This window comes from Colletotrichum karsti (assembly GCF_011947395.1).
Source record: "Colletotrichum karsti strain CkLH20 chromosome Unknown Scaffold69, whole genome shotgun sequence".
NCBI lineage: Eukaryota > Fungi > Ascomycota > Sordariomycetes > Glomerellales > Glomerellaceae > Colletotrichum > Colletotrichum karsti.
Genome location: NW_024065969.1, coordinates 75,845 through 92,306, shown reverse-complemented (window position 1 = coordinate 92,306; position 16,462 = coordinate 75,845). Strand labels below are relative to the sequence as shown.

At 55.2% G+C, this 16,462-nt stretch overlaps 1 protein-coding gene across 1 annotated transcript; it reads left to right on the top strand.

Moving 5' to 3' along the window:
* Positions 1–188: 188 nt before the first annotated feature.
* CkaCkLH20_13002 (uncharacterized protein) lies at positions 189–9,692 on the top strand (the record flags this gene model as incomplete). Its single annotated transcript, XM_038895713.1, has 5 exons — positions 189–241; positions 328–3,607; positions 3,921–7,031; positions 8,260–9,153; positions 9,270–9,692. 5 exons carry the CDS (start codon positions 189–191, stop codon positions 9,690–9,692), a joined length of 7,761 nt encoding a protein of 2,586 aa, XP_038738978.1.
* Positions 9,693–16,462: the final 6,770 nt, after the last annotated feature.

Genomic DNA, 16,462 nt, shown 5'->3' with positions numbered 1-16,462 from the left:
CCGTAATCCGAACCCGGGGTGGACCGTCTCCATTCCCAGCCGCCTGATCCCACTGAACGAACCACCGACCGCCGCGCCCAACGATACCCATTCCCGAGTCGCTCGATAGTCTCGGAGTAATTCGCAGGAGAGCCGTAGTAGAGATATGACGAAGTAGACGAACTCGACGTGACTTCTTGGACGACGCGATGAGCGGCCCCTACAACTACGGCTTCAGGCCTCCCCACGGCCAGTCGCCAATGTGAGCATTTCCCTCCCGAACACCGGCTTCTACTTCCTACTATCCGTATCCCGTCGTCATTGCTGACCGCGCCTACCTGTTCTTAGGAGCCCTGAGACCCCGACGAGTGCATACAAGATCGACGTCAAGAGGACAAAAACGAAGAAATGGGTCGAGGCGAAGACCCAGAATTACGATGGCGATGACTGGGGCAATGATTTCGATGACGAGCCTGACGAGCCGGTACCTGTGCCGCCTCTCAAGCCGACGATGGGCTTCCGTCAGCCGAGTCCCAGCCAGGCGACGACCGCGAACCTGCCATCCAACCAGCCGCTTACGCCGCAATCTGCAGGACCTGCGTCCATGATGCGACCACAGCAGCCGGCCACGAACGAGTCGGCATTGTCAAGCAGCCCTCGGGCCACAGCCGGCCTTCCTCCTCTTCAAACCCAGACACCACCGCGACCTGCGCCACCCATCGTCCATCCCGAGTCGAGTGATATCAGGCCTCAGATTGTCTCCGGACCATCCTCGATGGATAGTGTTTCTGACAAAGGCCCGTACGAACACCTTGTGTCGCCGCAGTCAGCCAATATCGGCTCTGGGCCTGGTTCCAATGCTGGTCGTCACGAAGCACCACCACTTAATGTAACCTCCCCCGTAGGCGGTAGACGCACCTCGCCAGCGCCGCCGCAGCAGCAGCAACAGTCGCAACAGCCTGCGCAGCCGCAGGCTGCTCGATTCCCGCCTCGGAAGAGCAGCATGGGCCAGCATGATGCTGATCGCCAAGCAAACTCTCGCTCTGGTTCCACCCAGCCGCCGTGGATGGAGCAGCGATCCAGGTCTCCTTCGACTGTGAGATCGCCAGGCACGCCCTCGAACGCCAAGGCGCAACCTTTCGTTCGGCCTTCGGACATCTATCGTCGCGCAGAGAACGAGAGGGAGAAGGAACGAGTATCCACGGAGTCGGGACGGCCTAGCTTGGACGGCGTTGGTGGTCCAAGGACTGAACGGTCGATTTCTCCTGCAAATGCACCTGCCGGTGTTGGAGCTGGTGAGCATGTGAGGGGGAATGATTTGGGTTTGAGTAAGCTTCAAGGAGAAGACGCACCCCAAGGTAACCAGCGGCCCGTTTTGGAGCCGGTCGCAGAGAGAAAGAGCGAGTACGGCTTCGACCGCCTGCTTTCCCAACCCCAAAGTCAAGACCAGGCGCTGCCGCAGCCGCAGCCGCAGCCGACAACGAACATCACCACAACAAAATCTGGAAGCCCCCAATTGGCTGTGCCTGCGCATGCGCCTGAACCACAATACCAACGCCCAACCAACGAAGAGGTCGCCGAGCAACGCCGCTACTCTTCTAGCCCTCGACTGCCAGACCTTGCTCGTATGTCCCTTTTCGGCGACGATTTCTTTTCCAACCCGGGCAAATTCGCCGACGATGCACCGCCAATGCCTTCTCTGAACTCGCAGCAGTCTGGCGCAGCATTGCCGGCCGAGAATTTGTCAACCATCGATAGAACAGCAACCCCCGCTGCGTTGTCGACCTCCAGTATAACCCCTCAGCGAGCCGAGTCTCCGATGGCCTCTGGCCAACCTGACAAGATGGAACCCGTCTCGCCGGCACAACCGCCGCCAACCAAGGAGAATGATGAGCCGGTTGGACTGGGCTTGAATTCTCTGCCGTCACGGCCATCCCTTCCTGGAGGCTGGGTTACGGAGACGCGTTCGGTGACCGATGAACAAACGCCTCCTGCTGTGGCAGAAAAGAAGACGGCAGGCATGGATCCGGGCGAGGTCTCCCCCATAACTGACAACGAAGACGATGAACTCCGCGGCAGCGGTCTGGCGACTGTCAAGGATAGGGTGTCGATACCGGTTTCCATCCCCGAGGCTTCGGCGCGTGTGCCTCAGTCCCACGACCGAGATACCGACAAGGCCGAAGCCGCCGTTAAGCCGTTGGCCCCGCTGAACCCTCGACCGTCCGACCACTCTCCATCGGATTTCGTTCCGCCTGAGAAGCTGCAGCGCGAATCAACAATGAGCACGGTCACGTCTCCGTCGCCCGTCAAGGAAAGCGATAAGCTGAGGGAGGAAATCATGCGCAGCCTTAGCCCCGTTCGACCTACAAGTGACTTCAACGACTTCAACAAGAACCAGGCATCCGGCCTAACGGTGGAGGACAACGGTCCTCGCGAAAGCACCTACCTGCATGGCGTCTACGATGACTACTGGACTGCAGGCGATGACAAGCCCGACGTTCCTGAGTTGCCCAAAAAAGCAGAGATGGATGTCAAGTCTTCGGAGAAAGAGCGGGACATTTCCGGCGTGCCTCCGTTAAGCCCGCGCAAGGAGACCGCAGGAACATCCCCGAACCTTGGCCGGCGATTTTCCTGGGAGGGCGGGTCGGAGCAGGTCACGCCAGGGCCAGCCGACCCTCAAAACAACCTCTTGTCCGAACCTCAACTGCAGACTGCCTCTGCAGCTGTTGTCAGCCCATCTCTTCCCTCCCAGGATGCCCAACAGCCACGAGCCGCGTCGTCTGAACAGCCAAGAGGCGCCGAGCAAGCGCAGCCTCCCACCACCACTACGGACGAGACGCATATTGCAGTGCCTCCAAATTCAGGCACGATGTCACACCAAGTGTCGCAGGTGAGCTCGGTGCCGAGAGATCGGTTGGGTTCAGAGGCCATCGAACCTCCGTCGCCAGTGTCAGTTGTGACTGATAAGAACAATGCCTCCGCCGCACCAACCCGCCGGCTGTCCCTCGCGGAAGAAAAGTCAATGGTTCGGGTCTCGTCCAATCCCGTGTCGCCAAGCCCTCCGCCGGGTGACCACCCGGCGCTGGCCCAGTCTGCGGAGGCGACGCCGCCGCCTGCATCACCCGAACCGTCACAGCAGCAACCCGTCGCGCCTGTCAAGATTACGAACTTCAGAGACATCATGGAGCTCCAAAGCGCATCGGAGAGGATCAACAAGTACAACGAAACAAGAGCGCAGTTCGCGTCAATGGATTCCGGACTAGACAACTGGCTAGTCAACCTCAAGTCCCAGCATCCCGAGCACGCAAACGCGACTGCGTCGTTCGCAACCAACATCTCGAACGCTGGCCAGGGGCAGTCTTCGCCGACGACGTCTCAGCCGAATTCCCAGCAGCCATACTATCAACAGTATCTCAACGCTAGCTCAACCAACGTCAGTACGGCTGCAGCTTCAGGTCGCCCTCCCGCGGGCAGCGTATCCATGGGGTCCCATTCGCCTTCGAGCGATTTCAAGCATTCGAGCGGTCAAGTTGGGGCGAAGGGCAAGGGACTGTTGCTTGCGGCGGGTAAGGCGGGTAAAGGTCTATTGAGCAAGGGAAAGAACAAACTCCGTGGCACTGGGGACAAGGTATTTCTTTAACATTCCTCTCAATTGGGGTCATCACATCACAGGGCATGCATTCTTTTAATTGTCGAGGTTGATTGAGGATTCGCTCCCATCTTCCCACAAGCCATTTGTTTTCTTTCCTTCATTTTCCCCCTGGTAACCACTCATGAGCCATGTGTCTCCCTTTTCTGGCCAGGATGATGGGACTGTATGAATAAGGAATGCTACGACTTCATTTTGCACGATCATGTAACCCCTGTGGTGCCTCCTCGGACATTTAAGACTCCACGTGGTATTCTATGGTGATCATCTCTAATTATGTGTTCTCCTACAGAACGACTCTTCTCCCCCGCCGGCCCAAGCCCAGTCCAGGACCAAAGCAGAGCGGCGTACGTCATGGGGCATTAGCCTCGGAACCCGCTCATCGCCCCGTGCCGACAGTCATGCGCGTTCAGCTTCATTATCAGGATCGCTGTCAGGCCCAGCTCCTAGTTCACAGACCATCCCGGAACATCCGGCTTCCCCGACTCCACCGCCTCAACTGCCCCAGACATCGCGTATCTCCCCATTCGATACCTTGACTCAGGATAGACAGGCTTCGGCTTGGGCCCCACCTCGGCCCCAGACCCCCAAGCATCCCGCCGGTGCTCTCCGGGACAGCGATTCGGAGCCCGTGTCGCCCGTGTCGGACACCCAGTCTGCATCGGCACCCAAGGGCCACGACAAGGCCGATGATGACGGCTTCGACAGTGGTCTCGGTGGCGGCGGCGACCTTCAGGTCCCAAGACCCATTAGCAAGACCCAGCCTTCGTGGGACCCATTCACAGGCACACCCTTGGTTGAGGAGGAGGGTTTCGAGATGGGTCAGTCCAGGGATCCGAGTCCTCATGCGCATCATGCTGCCCGTGCTTCTTCCGTTGCGCAAGCACAAACCACCACTTCATTAGCCAAGAACTCCACTGAAGATGATGATTGGGTAGTGGTTTCGCCGCAGTCGCCTCCTTCAGGTCAGGTTTATGTGGTGTCCCCTGAATCACCTCCTTTAGCGCGTTCTTTTCAACCCATCGAAGTCAGTAGAGAGATTTCTGCGAATGAGGATGATGAAGAATCTGCCAATCGGGGTGCTGTTTCCCTTGCGCAGCAGGCGCAAGGTCAAATCCAACATCACCAGCCGGGACAACAAGATCAGCCAACGACGCAACATGGCCAGCGGATTCAACATCTTCCCCAACAAGGGACTGGATACCAGGCACCACAGCAGTACCAATATCAGCACCAGACTCGCGAGCAACTTCCCTCGCAACAGCAACAGGTGTCTCCTCAGCGCCAGTCCTCCTTCGTCGGTCTTCCGCCCATTCGCCGAACTTCGACCTTTGGTATGAATTTCACCAAGAGAGCCAAAAAGCGTTTCCCCTTGGATGAAGATGAAGACGATGGTCATGGTCTTGTATCATCCCCCGTCGGTACTACATCCGCGCACTTCGGACAGAACACAGGTAGTTCGACGCAAGGGCAGCAAGCCGGAGATGGCGCGTTTGTTGAGTCTTCACAGCCTGTTCGAGTCGAGACAGGACTGTCTGCTTCTCGAAAAGATAGTGCCATGTCGCATCAAGTTATCTCAGCGACGTCCACCCAGGCGGCAACCCTGGCAACAGAGAGCACTGGAGTTGACTGGAGAGTTGACGACGAGAAGAGGCCTTTGGATCCTCAGCAATCCTTCCGACCCGGTGGGCCCGTTCCCCGTCCCATTGACACGAATTTCGCGACATCACATGACGGGCGCAGCGGAGGCCAGCCATTAGCTCCCGGAATGCGGTCTCAGCAAGGAGTAGTTCCCCCGACTGTCGGCGGCAACCCTATCCAGCATCTACCGCCACAAGGCCCGTGGAAGCTGGAAGAGTCTCATCTGTCAGAGCCGCTTCTGCCTGCTAGCCGTAGTCGCTTGTCAGGTAGCTCAACGTCTCCTCATCAACCATTCTTTGGCTTCGATAAGGAGACTGGAGTCCCTTCGCCGATGGCTCCACGACAAGAAACGCAGCTGCCACCTCGGCAGAAGTTCTCTGAGGTCCCTCCGTCATCAGCACAGCGATATCCGGAGCTGTTTACTTCACCGCCGCAAGGCTATCCGAACCCCGGTTCTCCAACTGGACCCCGAAGCTCTTTTGACGCAGGACACCACTTATATAATCGAGACAACACCTCCCTCCAGCGGACGCGGACGGTCGATTCTGAAGTGAGCAGCGTTGAACCATCTGGAGATGACGAACGCGGTCGAGGCAAGCGCGGGTCAGGTTTCTTCAAAGAAGTCGGTGGTCGTTTCTCACGCACGTCTTCAAGAGAAAGGCAAAATTTCAAAGACGAGGTCGAACCTACTGGTCATCCTGCCGAATCTCTCGAGAGGGAAAGAATGTCCGTATCAAGCATTGGGACGGTAGAGATGCAGGACCGGCAAAGGCGCCGGTCGAGCTTTTTTCTCAACTTGCGGGGCCCGAAGCCATCGGACGCGGCTCAAGCTCAAGAAGGTGAAGGAATTCCACCGTCGCCCAAAGCAAGCCCGAATCCTGCCGTCTCTCCGCAGATTCCACACCCTGGCGGGCCCGCAGAACGGAAGCGCTCATGGCTCGGTCCAGGAGGTAACGACTCAGCAGCGGCTCCCCCCAGTTTGTCCCGCTCGTCAACTTCGACTGCTGGAAACGAACCAGCTGGCGGTCCCAAAGACCCTCCGAAGAAACGCTTCTCTGGTCTGAAGGTCTTCAACCGTACGTCCAGCCAGCAGGACCTGCAACCGCCTCCAAAGCCGAGTACTTCTCATTCAGTAGCGTCATCCTTCCACAGCCATCATTCTGGGAATCAGCTTGGCGTGTCCGATTCGCAAGTCACCCTCGGGAGAGAACGAAGCAATACCACAGGATCTGGCCCGTACGGGCTGATGCAGACGAACAAACACTTGCAAACTGTAGGCGAGGAGGACCGTGGAAGAAGAAGTTCGGCCAGCGGCTTTCTCTCCGGCTTGTTCGGCACTCGATCGTCCAAAACTCGAGAGGCACAGCAGCCGGCGGATATTGCGTCGCAGCAAAATCAAGATCCACCGCAGTTCAGGTTGCAACAACAGTCTGGAAATCAGCTTCTTCCTTCAAGCTTGGGACCCAATCGCCAAATGGGGCCACTGCCCATGAGAGGTCCACCGCAACAGTTCGAGTCCCAGCCGCAGCAGACATCCCTCGCCCAGTCGTCGCAACAAGCCACAAATGCTGGACCTCAAGCGCAAGCGCTGGAGCAGCGACGAGCAGACGTGTCTTTCTTGCCGGTTTCGCAGTACTCGCAACCTCGAAGTCCTCCCTTGGATTCACAACAAAGCCGTCACTTGGCCATGACAGGAGCACGACCAGTATCCGAAATCGAGAGTGAGGACCAGAACGTACCCGGGAGAGATGTTCCTGGTGCAGTAAGTCCGCAACTGGGACCTGATCAGCATGTTAGCAGACTGTCTCCGCCCATGCAAAGCGGCGATTTTCCAAGATCTCGAGTGAATCAAAGCCCGCGGTCGCAGGCTATGTCTCCCATCGGCAACCAGTCGCAACCATCCCCATCTATCCCGCAAGTGCGTGAAGAGTCAACTCATCAGTTACAGCGTCAGGATCAGCCTGGAGCTCAAGAGAACCCAGTGAATGCGACAGATCCTAGACATCATCTGTCTGAAAAGTTGGAAGGCGGGCAAGTCCAAGACGCGGACTATCGAAAACCATCGTTCTCTCAGCCTCATGCCCTGGGAATTCAGGGACTCGATGGAAGTAGTCGAATCTCGGGCCAAGCCACGTCTTTGCAGGCGCCTTCAGTTGTCAGAGAGTGGTCTATGAATGAGTCCGACATATCACAACGGTCGTCTTTCTCAGCCTCACCACAACCCCCAAATATCCCCCAATTGCAACCTCCAGTCGTTGCTGCTGCTGCAAATCGAGAGATACCGGTCGAAAATCCACCGTATGGGCCAACGAGTTCTTTTGGCCCTGAGGGGGTGCAACAGGATAATCAGGTGTATCGACAAACGCCATCACTCCCACCTCAGCCAACCGAGCACCAGGGGTACGCTCCTGGGCACGGAAATCCGGGTCAATTTTCTCAGGCACCTTCGCAACCGACCCAAAGGTCGTCACTGCCCCAATTTCCAGGTCAAGGGCTGGGTCAGCAGTACCCGTCACAGGCCCCAAACGATCAAGGGCCAAAGAATGCAGTCTCCAAGTGGTTAAGGAACAGGTCCTCCACGCAAGCGGCTCAACCTCAATCTCATCAAGGTCAAACAAAAGAGTCGACTGCCAAGTTGATCTTCAGCGCTTTTAAGAGGTCATCAAAACAACCAGAGCCTCGGCCGCAGCCAACGCCACAAGCTGAACAGGGACCACACCCGCAATCATTTCAAATCAGACAAGGGCAGCAGATCACACCACCTCCTGGGCCTCTGAGCCAGCGTACGCCCCTCCCAATTCAGGGGCCTCATCTTGATCATCAACAGCGGCAGCGTAAATCTCCTTCACCGGCGGCATCTTTTGGTCAAAGACTACCCCCGCAGCAGAGTCTGTCCAGCGCAAGCTCAGATATATCCCAAGGCACAGGCCAGGTTCTACAGTTTCATAGACCCCCAGGTGAGCCTGTCATGACCCGAGCGATTCCCACAGGGCCTAGTTCAATGGGAAGCATGCCTAGCCCTCAGCCGTACCAAGAGCCTCAATATGATCAAGTCCCTATTCCTCGGGGCTACGCCGCCGTTCACGGCGAGGGAGGCGTGGCTCCCTCTCCATATGATATCGGACGTCCCTCGCCTCCCGCTCAGTATCCTCACCACCAGATGCCGTCAGCCCAGCAAGCATGGGCCCCGCCCTATGGACCTCGAAGACACCTGTCGGATACACCGACGTACAATCAACCGCAGGGCCCGTCGCCGCAAGCTCAGCCGCATAGTCAATTACAAGTCCAAAGCCGTAGCCAACCCATGGCATCGCCGCAGGCAGACCGGCGTACAAGTACGACTTCTTATCAGTCGAATGTCTCTCATACAAGCCATGGTACGCAGCCTGGCTTCGGGGGTTTCGGTGGAGGTGTGCAGGGGCACAATCAGCAGTACCAACAACAAGAATCAAGAGGAGTACACCCTTCAGACCAAGACAGCGGATCACACAACATCCGTAGTCAGCTTGATCATGGATCAAACTCTCAAGCCGCCATCCAGGTTCACAGTCAAACACAGGTTCAACAAGAGACACAAAGCCAACGCAACCCCCAACCCAGTCACTTCGTTCATCAGGTCGTTCTATCGAATGAGCCTCAAGAACAGCACCCCTCCGAACATCATCTCTTCCAAGCCAACGCTCCTGGGAAACACGTCGGTCCCTCGCAAGATCAACCATCACACAGTGGAAGCTTGCAAGAGTCGAATGCTGCCGACTCTCACGGGGAACACGCGCATCGTAGTGACGAATCTCAGGCAACACCAGCCGGACCAGAAGCTGCCTATCCAAAAATACAAGCAGCACCGCAAGGTCTATTCATCGACACCGGTAGCGTTCTTGCAAGTAACTCGCGCAGCGTATCTCCTGGCGTGCAAGTTGTAGTGGACAGAAACGTTGCACCTGATTCACCCGCACCACCAGCCTCCCACTTGAGTGTCAACGTACAGAAAGCGAATCAGGATAGTTCAGACGACATCTACGATTCCACGCCTCGCCTGCCGTCTGGCCCGCCACCGCCACCTGCACAGCCAATTATGGCCACAAGAACCGGACAGAGTCAGGTTAGCGAAAGTTCGGCTGATGAGGCTCCCCGCAATGCGACCCACGCCAATGGCAATGCCAACGGCAACGCTTCAGCGACACTCACTCGCGGCAAAAGCACGAGGGCGGAGTTGGAAGACACCGAGGACGAGCGCATGAGAACCATACGGCTTGAAGCGCAAGAAGAAAAGATCTTGGTTGATCCGTACGAAGAGAAGCAATCCTCGGGGAACAAGTATAGAAAAGAAGATGACCCAGACGCGCCCCAGATGAGCGCGACAAGCTACCCCGGACAAGAGTGGAATCCCTACGGAGCAGGTGGTTATGAAGACTGGGATTAGTCCAATATGCTTGCGTCCATTCGAGACACATTTCAGTATATGTTTATATAATATTTTCTTTGAGTAACCGGCGGGTAGACAGAACCAACCATTCACTTCGTCCACAAAAGGCAGATTAGGTTTACATATTTCTAGTCAATGGTTTCAAACGGAGTTTTGCCCCGAATACCCAGTACAGATAGTTTCTCGACATCAATTTTAATCAAGCCTAATTCTCTTCAATGATACAAAGCACCATCTTGACCGGTACGCCCATCTGCCACGGCGCCGGATTCTTGTCCCCGCCTTTCGACTTGCAGCTCCCTCGGACGTCGCTTTGTCGCAATAACTCTTCCCTCAATATTTCGTCGCTACGTCGTACGCCGGCGGGAGAGATTCGCGCTTACCCGCCTGCTTCTCCGTGTTCATCCGTGGTACCTCCGTCACACCAGACGCGTACCGCGGGGGCAAAGTAGTCGTGGACTCCCTCCTAGTATCCGTCTTGGTGTCGCTTCTGATTGAGTCTCGAAATCGGCCGAAAGGACCCGACATAAACGACACACGTCCAGCCTCTTGCTGAGCTGGCGGTGGTGGAGGCGGTGCTTTCTCGACGTCTCGCGGGGCTGGGGCTCCCGGGGGATTAAGTGGTTCGTATTGAGAGGGGTCTCCAGGGCCGTTGCGAGGCGTGTCTCTCCATCGACCGAATGGACCTCCCATGAAAGGAGGGCGGAAGGGCGGACCGGCGCCGGGGCCGAAACCACGTCCGCATCCTCCTCCACCTGCGGCGCGCTGTTCAAGCCAAGCAGCTCGGGCGGCACGGCGTCGCTTGCAACCACACATCTTGAGTTGCTTTGAGAGACCTGGGAGTTCGACCGTTGTTATTTGAGCTGATGTGAATCAGAGCGACTTGTATGGTTGAGATGGTTGGTTGTCTGTGTCCTCACATCAACCTGAGGAATCGGTAACGGAGGTGTGCATATCGACTCACTCCCACGTCTCAAACATTACGGAGTCGGGGACTCTTATAGTTGACAATTCTCGCTGTGTGTGCACGGTTTACGAGATCCGAGCTATGACGCCAGTCGAGAGATGCCAGCTGAGGGAGGCAGCCGTGGCAGACTGCGAATACGGTGACACAACACGACACATGAGAACAACTTCAGACGAGAAGTCCACGCGCTGCACCCCGCCTCCGACAGCGCTTGTCCAATCTTCACAGCCACTTACACCGTCTCGGAGTGAGGGGTTCGGAAATCTAGGAGGCGAAAGTGCAGGCTCGCTGGGGTTGCCCTTCGCACTCGCTTGTCCGTCGCTTCCATGGACCGAATTGGGGTAAGGCCTTGGCACAGCCCGGCGACATCCCGAGGGCCCCACACGCACTGCCGGCGCAAGTGGAGATTGATGCGGCGCCGTGTCCCTCCGGCCGCCGCTGCTTCGGGAAACATATAGAGAGATCGTGGTACGTCATACCCGGATCTAGTTACTGTTTTGCGACTTCATGCATCACGTAAGAGAGAGCTCTAATGTCACATCTGTTAGTCTCGAGCCAGTCTCACGACATCGCTGTGCACGCGCAGGTTTTCCAGCAGCGGGAAGATGACACAGACCGCTTTGAACAATTATTCCCAACACTTTCGAGACTGCCGGGTTTGTTTCTCAAAATTTAGGCGCCAGAGATGTAGTGGGAGCTGCTATGTTTAGGGAGAGCATCCTCAGCCCAAGCCCACAGTTCAGCCCCCCCTTCTTAGCCTCTAGTAGGTCAAGCGTGAAAAGCACGCCATGAGGATTGAGTTTCTCATCAAGTCAACTAATCTAAGTTATGTGTTGAGTGAATATTACTTGACTTCAACGTGCAGAAAACTACGAACACAATCCACCAACAACGGCCACCAGACCTGTCGGAGTTGTGGGTGGCTCAAAGCCTGCTTCCATGCGGTACAGGTCCAGGAATAGCTCCAAAAGTCACGATATATTGGCTGAACGCTTCAACCTCTTCGTCGCAACGGACAATGTTGGATCAGCTGTGCAGTAACTTTGCTTGGCTTCAAGCCCCCAAGGCTGGCTGCATGTCACAAATGCTGCTTGATGAAGTGAATGCCCGCATTGATATTATCCAAATAGTTGGTCCTCCCTTTTCATCGTTCTTGCCCTCGACATCAGCCAAGCGTCTCGAACGACAAGTCGGGTTTTAACGCCATGGACAGGGCAGAAGCTACGGACTTCGAGCTTTCCAATATCGTGCATATGCCGATTCGCCCTTCACTTTACGAAGGCTCGCAAACGCCATCCGAGGAGTTCTAAGAGCTCCGATCTCGGCTCAAGGTAGCGATAACTCCATGGATTCCAACGTCGATCACCACACCACGGTCGACCCGGAGCTTACTCCCAAGAAGGCTCTCAGGCCTTCTATGATCAGATTGTACCACTTCGAGAAAGAGCACGCCCCTCCAAAGTTCCGACGAAGAGCCCGTTACTTTGGTGGGCAAAGGCAAATGTTGGCAATCATTGCTGCTGTGCTTGTTTTAGCCGCTGTCATTTTCACGTTACTCTTGTACAATGGCCTATAGCAAGCAAAATGGCCCCATGGCATCAACTTAAGTACAGTTTTATCTGTTCTCTCAACCGTTTTGAGAAACATTCTGATGTTCGTCACTGCAGAAGGTGAGTGTTTATTGCTCTGCCAGTAACTTCAACTAATAGCTATCCTGTTCGAAAACCATTAGTCACGCAGAATGGACGTGGTTTGATAATATTCATTCGCTCGAGCACTTGAAGACCTTCGATAAGGCGTCGAGGAGTGTCTTGGGTTTCCTTGGCTTCTTGTTTTGGTTGCGGAAGCCGTCCGTTTTCCCCAGCCCACCCAACAAGACGAACATGATGCCGACTGCACTTTTTCCGTCAGACACTGGACACTGCTCCCGGCTCTGGTCACTGCTTTAATCCTTGGCGATAGGCTCATTCACCCAGCAGACGCTCGATACCTTTCTCTGTCCGATAAAGGTGCCGAATATTGCTTCATCAATCTCCGTGGCCAGCTACGTGGAAGCAAGTGACATTCTCTTCAACGGTGCCAGCGTTCCAACGCTTGTCCTCGACTATGAACTGAAGGCTGTCATCATCAGTGGACTAAATGGTTCTTGTCGGCAACCACAAATGTAAATTCGATTGTCCGACAGGGAGTTGCACATTCTCGTCGCATCCAAACGGAACCTACTTGTCTTTGGGATACTGCAGCACCTGCTCGGACACATCATCTCGGATTAGAGAGATCACAACTCATCTTGGGACTTTAACACAACTGTCGATTACTCACCCGGCCTCAGTGGCAATCTCAGTTTGACTGACGACTGGATGGCTTCAAAAGCAACCGACCTGCAAGACCATTTCTACTACACTTGCTGACTTATACGTACCACGCTTGCAAAGTGAATAGGCTGGGTCACGAGGGTAAATCCTCCTACCAGTGTGACACTACTCATGGTCTTCCACCTACCAAGAAACTCGAGCCTTTTAGCCGTAACATGCAGCATCATGGCGCCTTGCTTGCGAAACTATGCCGGCTCTGTTTCGGGCGGCAAGCTTGCAGAACGGCTAATATCCAGCATTCCTGTCAACATCAGTGGCCCCTTGGATCGCCCCTACATGGCACTCAAGTCACCATGTTCGGTTGATCGCCAGCCCTACGATGTCAACAAGTTTTCCTCGGTGCCCAGAGTACGAGGACGTAATTTCCCCTAGGTCATCCACGGGAACGAAGACGTCACGGTGCCACTCGACTGCGTTTATAGCATAGAGAGAGGTTTTTTCGAGGCCATTCATGAACAAATGCGCCGCGAGCTCAATGGAGCATGTCGTGCTTTCATGGCCAGATCGGGTGTCAAGAACACTGTTTAGTGTCCTGACGATACTTGGCTCAAGACGGGTCTATAAAAGTTGGGGAATGCCACCGTCGAGTCCATCAGTGATATCATGAACAGCAGAGCAGAAGCGATAACCAACCGTTCGAGGAACATGGCTAAGAGCGCATACCTTAGTGGCCCAAGAGTGGTTACTGGGCAGACTATGCAAATGCCAGTGTGTACACACGTCACCTGGATTCGGATAGCGCTGTCTGCAACGCTGACGACCATGACCCTCGTGATTCTGGCAGCGGTAGTTGTGCAGACCTGGCGGGATCGAGCAAGCAGCCAATCTGGAAGTCCTCCACCCTACCGCCAGTATTCCACGGCTTAAGCCACATACATGAGCCCAAGGACCAGACGGACTTGAAATTTGTCGACCAAATGCAGAAAGCAGCTGAGCAGATCGAGGACCGGCTTGGTCCAGGGAGGTGGAGTTGACGGCGGTATCAGTTGACAAGAAGGGTACTTGAGTCCGAACGGAAGAAGCATGTCTGTGGAATCTTTGACGTTCGTTCACGGGGCTCAATCTTGATCGTGCTCCAGACTCATCTACTTCAATTCATCATAGTGACCGAGACAATGGGCTGATAGCTCGGGACTCAAGGGTCCTCAGGGTGTTGGTCTCGGCAGCGACAACTTGCGTTGCTTGCCAACTACAGATTACGAAAGGGGATTTAAGGCTTTCAGAGGTTTCCCAGCAACCAGCTTCTTCAATAAATGAACTTCTCTAAAGACAACTGCGCACGATACGGTCCTTCGCACCACGTCAGTGGGCTTTGCTCGTCACACAAGCTAAAATCCCACCCGAACTACCAACCGACTCCTCAAAGACTAAATTTGACTCGCAATATCACTTTCGCTTGCCCGGCTTCAGCCAAAAACACCCATCACGTCTTCAGCAGAAGCAAAACGCTGAAGACACGCGTAATCTGCAAAAATGAAAAACATACAACACCAGGTATTCGCTGGTCGTCACCGACCCAACTACTAATCCGGCCCTCACTGGCTTATCTATGGGAGAGCGGACGGGATCCCGAGTTCTCCAGTGGGTATGGTCGTATGTACCAGATCTCACCACTAAGCTGCCCATATCGTGCTTCTGCAGGCAAGCTTTAGCAAAGCGTGCCTCCACTTCTTCATCTCACCACGACAACATTTGCAGTCGTTTCGATGACCAGTACAACCAATACAGCCAAGAGCTGTCGCCTACAGGAAGTCCAGCCAGTTACTACCGCTCAAGACACTCATTGCAGCCAGCATCCAGTCCATCCAAAAAGGCACTAGAAGGCAGAAGCCGATAAGCCCGCCAACCACTCCGGGAAGTAGACCGCTCGCCAGGAAACTAAAACAGTAACAACACGGGCTTTCATCCTCGCCACAAAAACTGAAGGAACAAGAACAAAAAAGCGAAAACAGCGCGACTAACGACCATAGCATACCAGAGACTATGCTTATGGTCACCATCGCCGAGGTCGCGCCCGTTCGCCAAACCTCGACAACGAGAGCAACCATGCCCGCGAATCCAACGATGACGATGGGTACGTCCATGAAAAGCCCGAGCGGGCTCATCTCTCGGACAAGCCAGTCCCGTCTCCTGAGCGTCAGAGTCTGTTGAAAGCCCAAGTACGCGTAAAGGGAGCTGAACATGAGGCGCCTGATGGCGAGAAGATGGAATCGCCGGTCGAAACGGCACTGAGCCAGGGATATGCAACTCGAAGTGACGGTCCCGAGGAAACCTAAAATCACCCACAAGACCGCTAGCTCTTGATGTTCAACCTTTCTCCAGGGCATGAGGGGCTTTATGTTCCCGAACATGCAGGCCACGGTATATTAGGTCAAAACATGCGAGAGGAAGCCAAGCCCGCCGTAGGGCAGGGAGTAGCATCGCAGGCCGTCTGTGAAGGTTCCGTTGCCAGGATGCGGCAGAATCGATGCACGGTCAAGGACAATTTGGGGAAATGAGGGGTTTGACCAAGACGTATTTGTGGTGTGCATGCTAATGAACGTGCTTTTGTGACTGTTTTGAGGAATTCCAAGCTCGATTTGACAACGACGTGAGCCGAATACTTTAGTTGGTCCTCTGCTGTCGGGCAGGTTGTACCGTTGAGAGATCCGTCGAAGCAAGGGCTATATACCTCCAGCTTCTGGAAGCAACTATTTGCGTTCTCAAACGAGTAGCGTTTGCAAGGCAGAATAAGCCTTGGATACCTTTTGACGAAGCTTTCGGCGGTCCCGTCACGATGCAGCTCGCCTCACAAACCAGCCTCAACTGCGCCCTCGATCTCACCGCCCAATCAACTACCATCAATCCGTTCCGGCATGCATCAACCCCTGCAATATTGCTTCTGTCATTGCAAAGTAGAAGAAGCAGCCTTGCGTGCAAGACGTAGCTGATATGAACGAACTCATAGAAGATGATGGGAGTCATCGTGCTTCTCGACGCATGGATCAGGCCTCGACATTGAGACCGCGGGAAGCATGAGCTTACTGCGGCTTGGCAAGGATGCGTACGATGTAGATATCGCCCCCAAATACGGCGTATGCGGTGATGTAGATGAATAACAAGTATGCCGGAGGACAACGCCGTTGAAGGCGGGAGGGAGTCTTTCGGGCCGGCGAAGGTCGCGTCGGCTGGCGCTCCGTCCGTCACCACCCCCGAGGTTCTACCGTTCCGCCGCCGTATTACGGTTATTCCAACATCAGGCCTACCTACATCAGACGAACTCGGGCTCTCCCACTGCGAAACCCGTCCGCCCACACGAATCATGACGACACGCGACAAACTGCGTAGAACCTCGCAGATGGATCCGGGGATGGCTCTGGGTCCGAGATGGATGCCCTTGCTTGCTGTCGACGATTTTCAACGACATCTCTCAACAATCGGCGGGC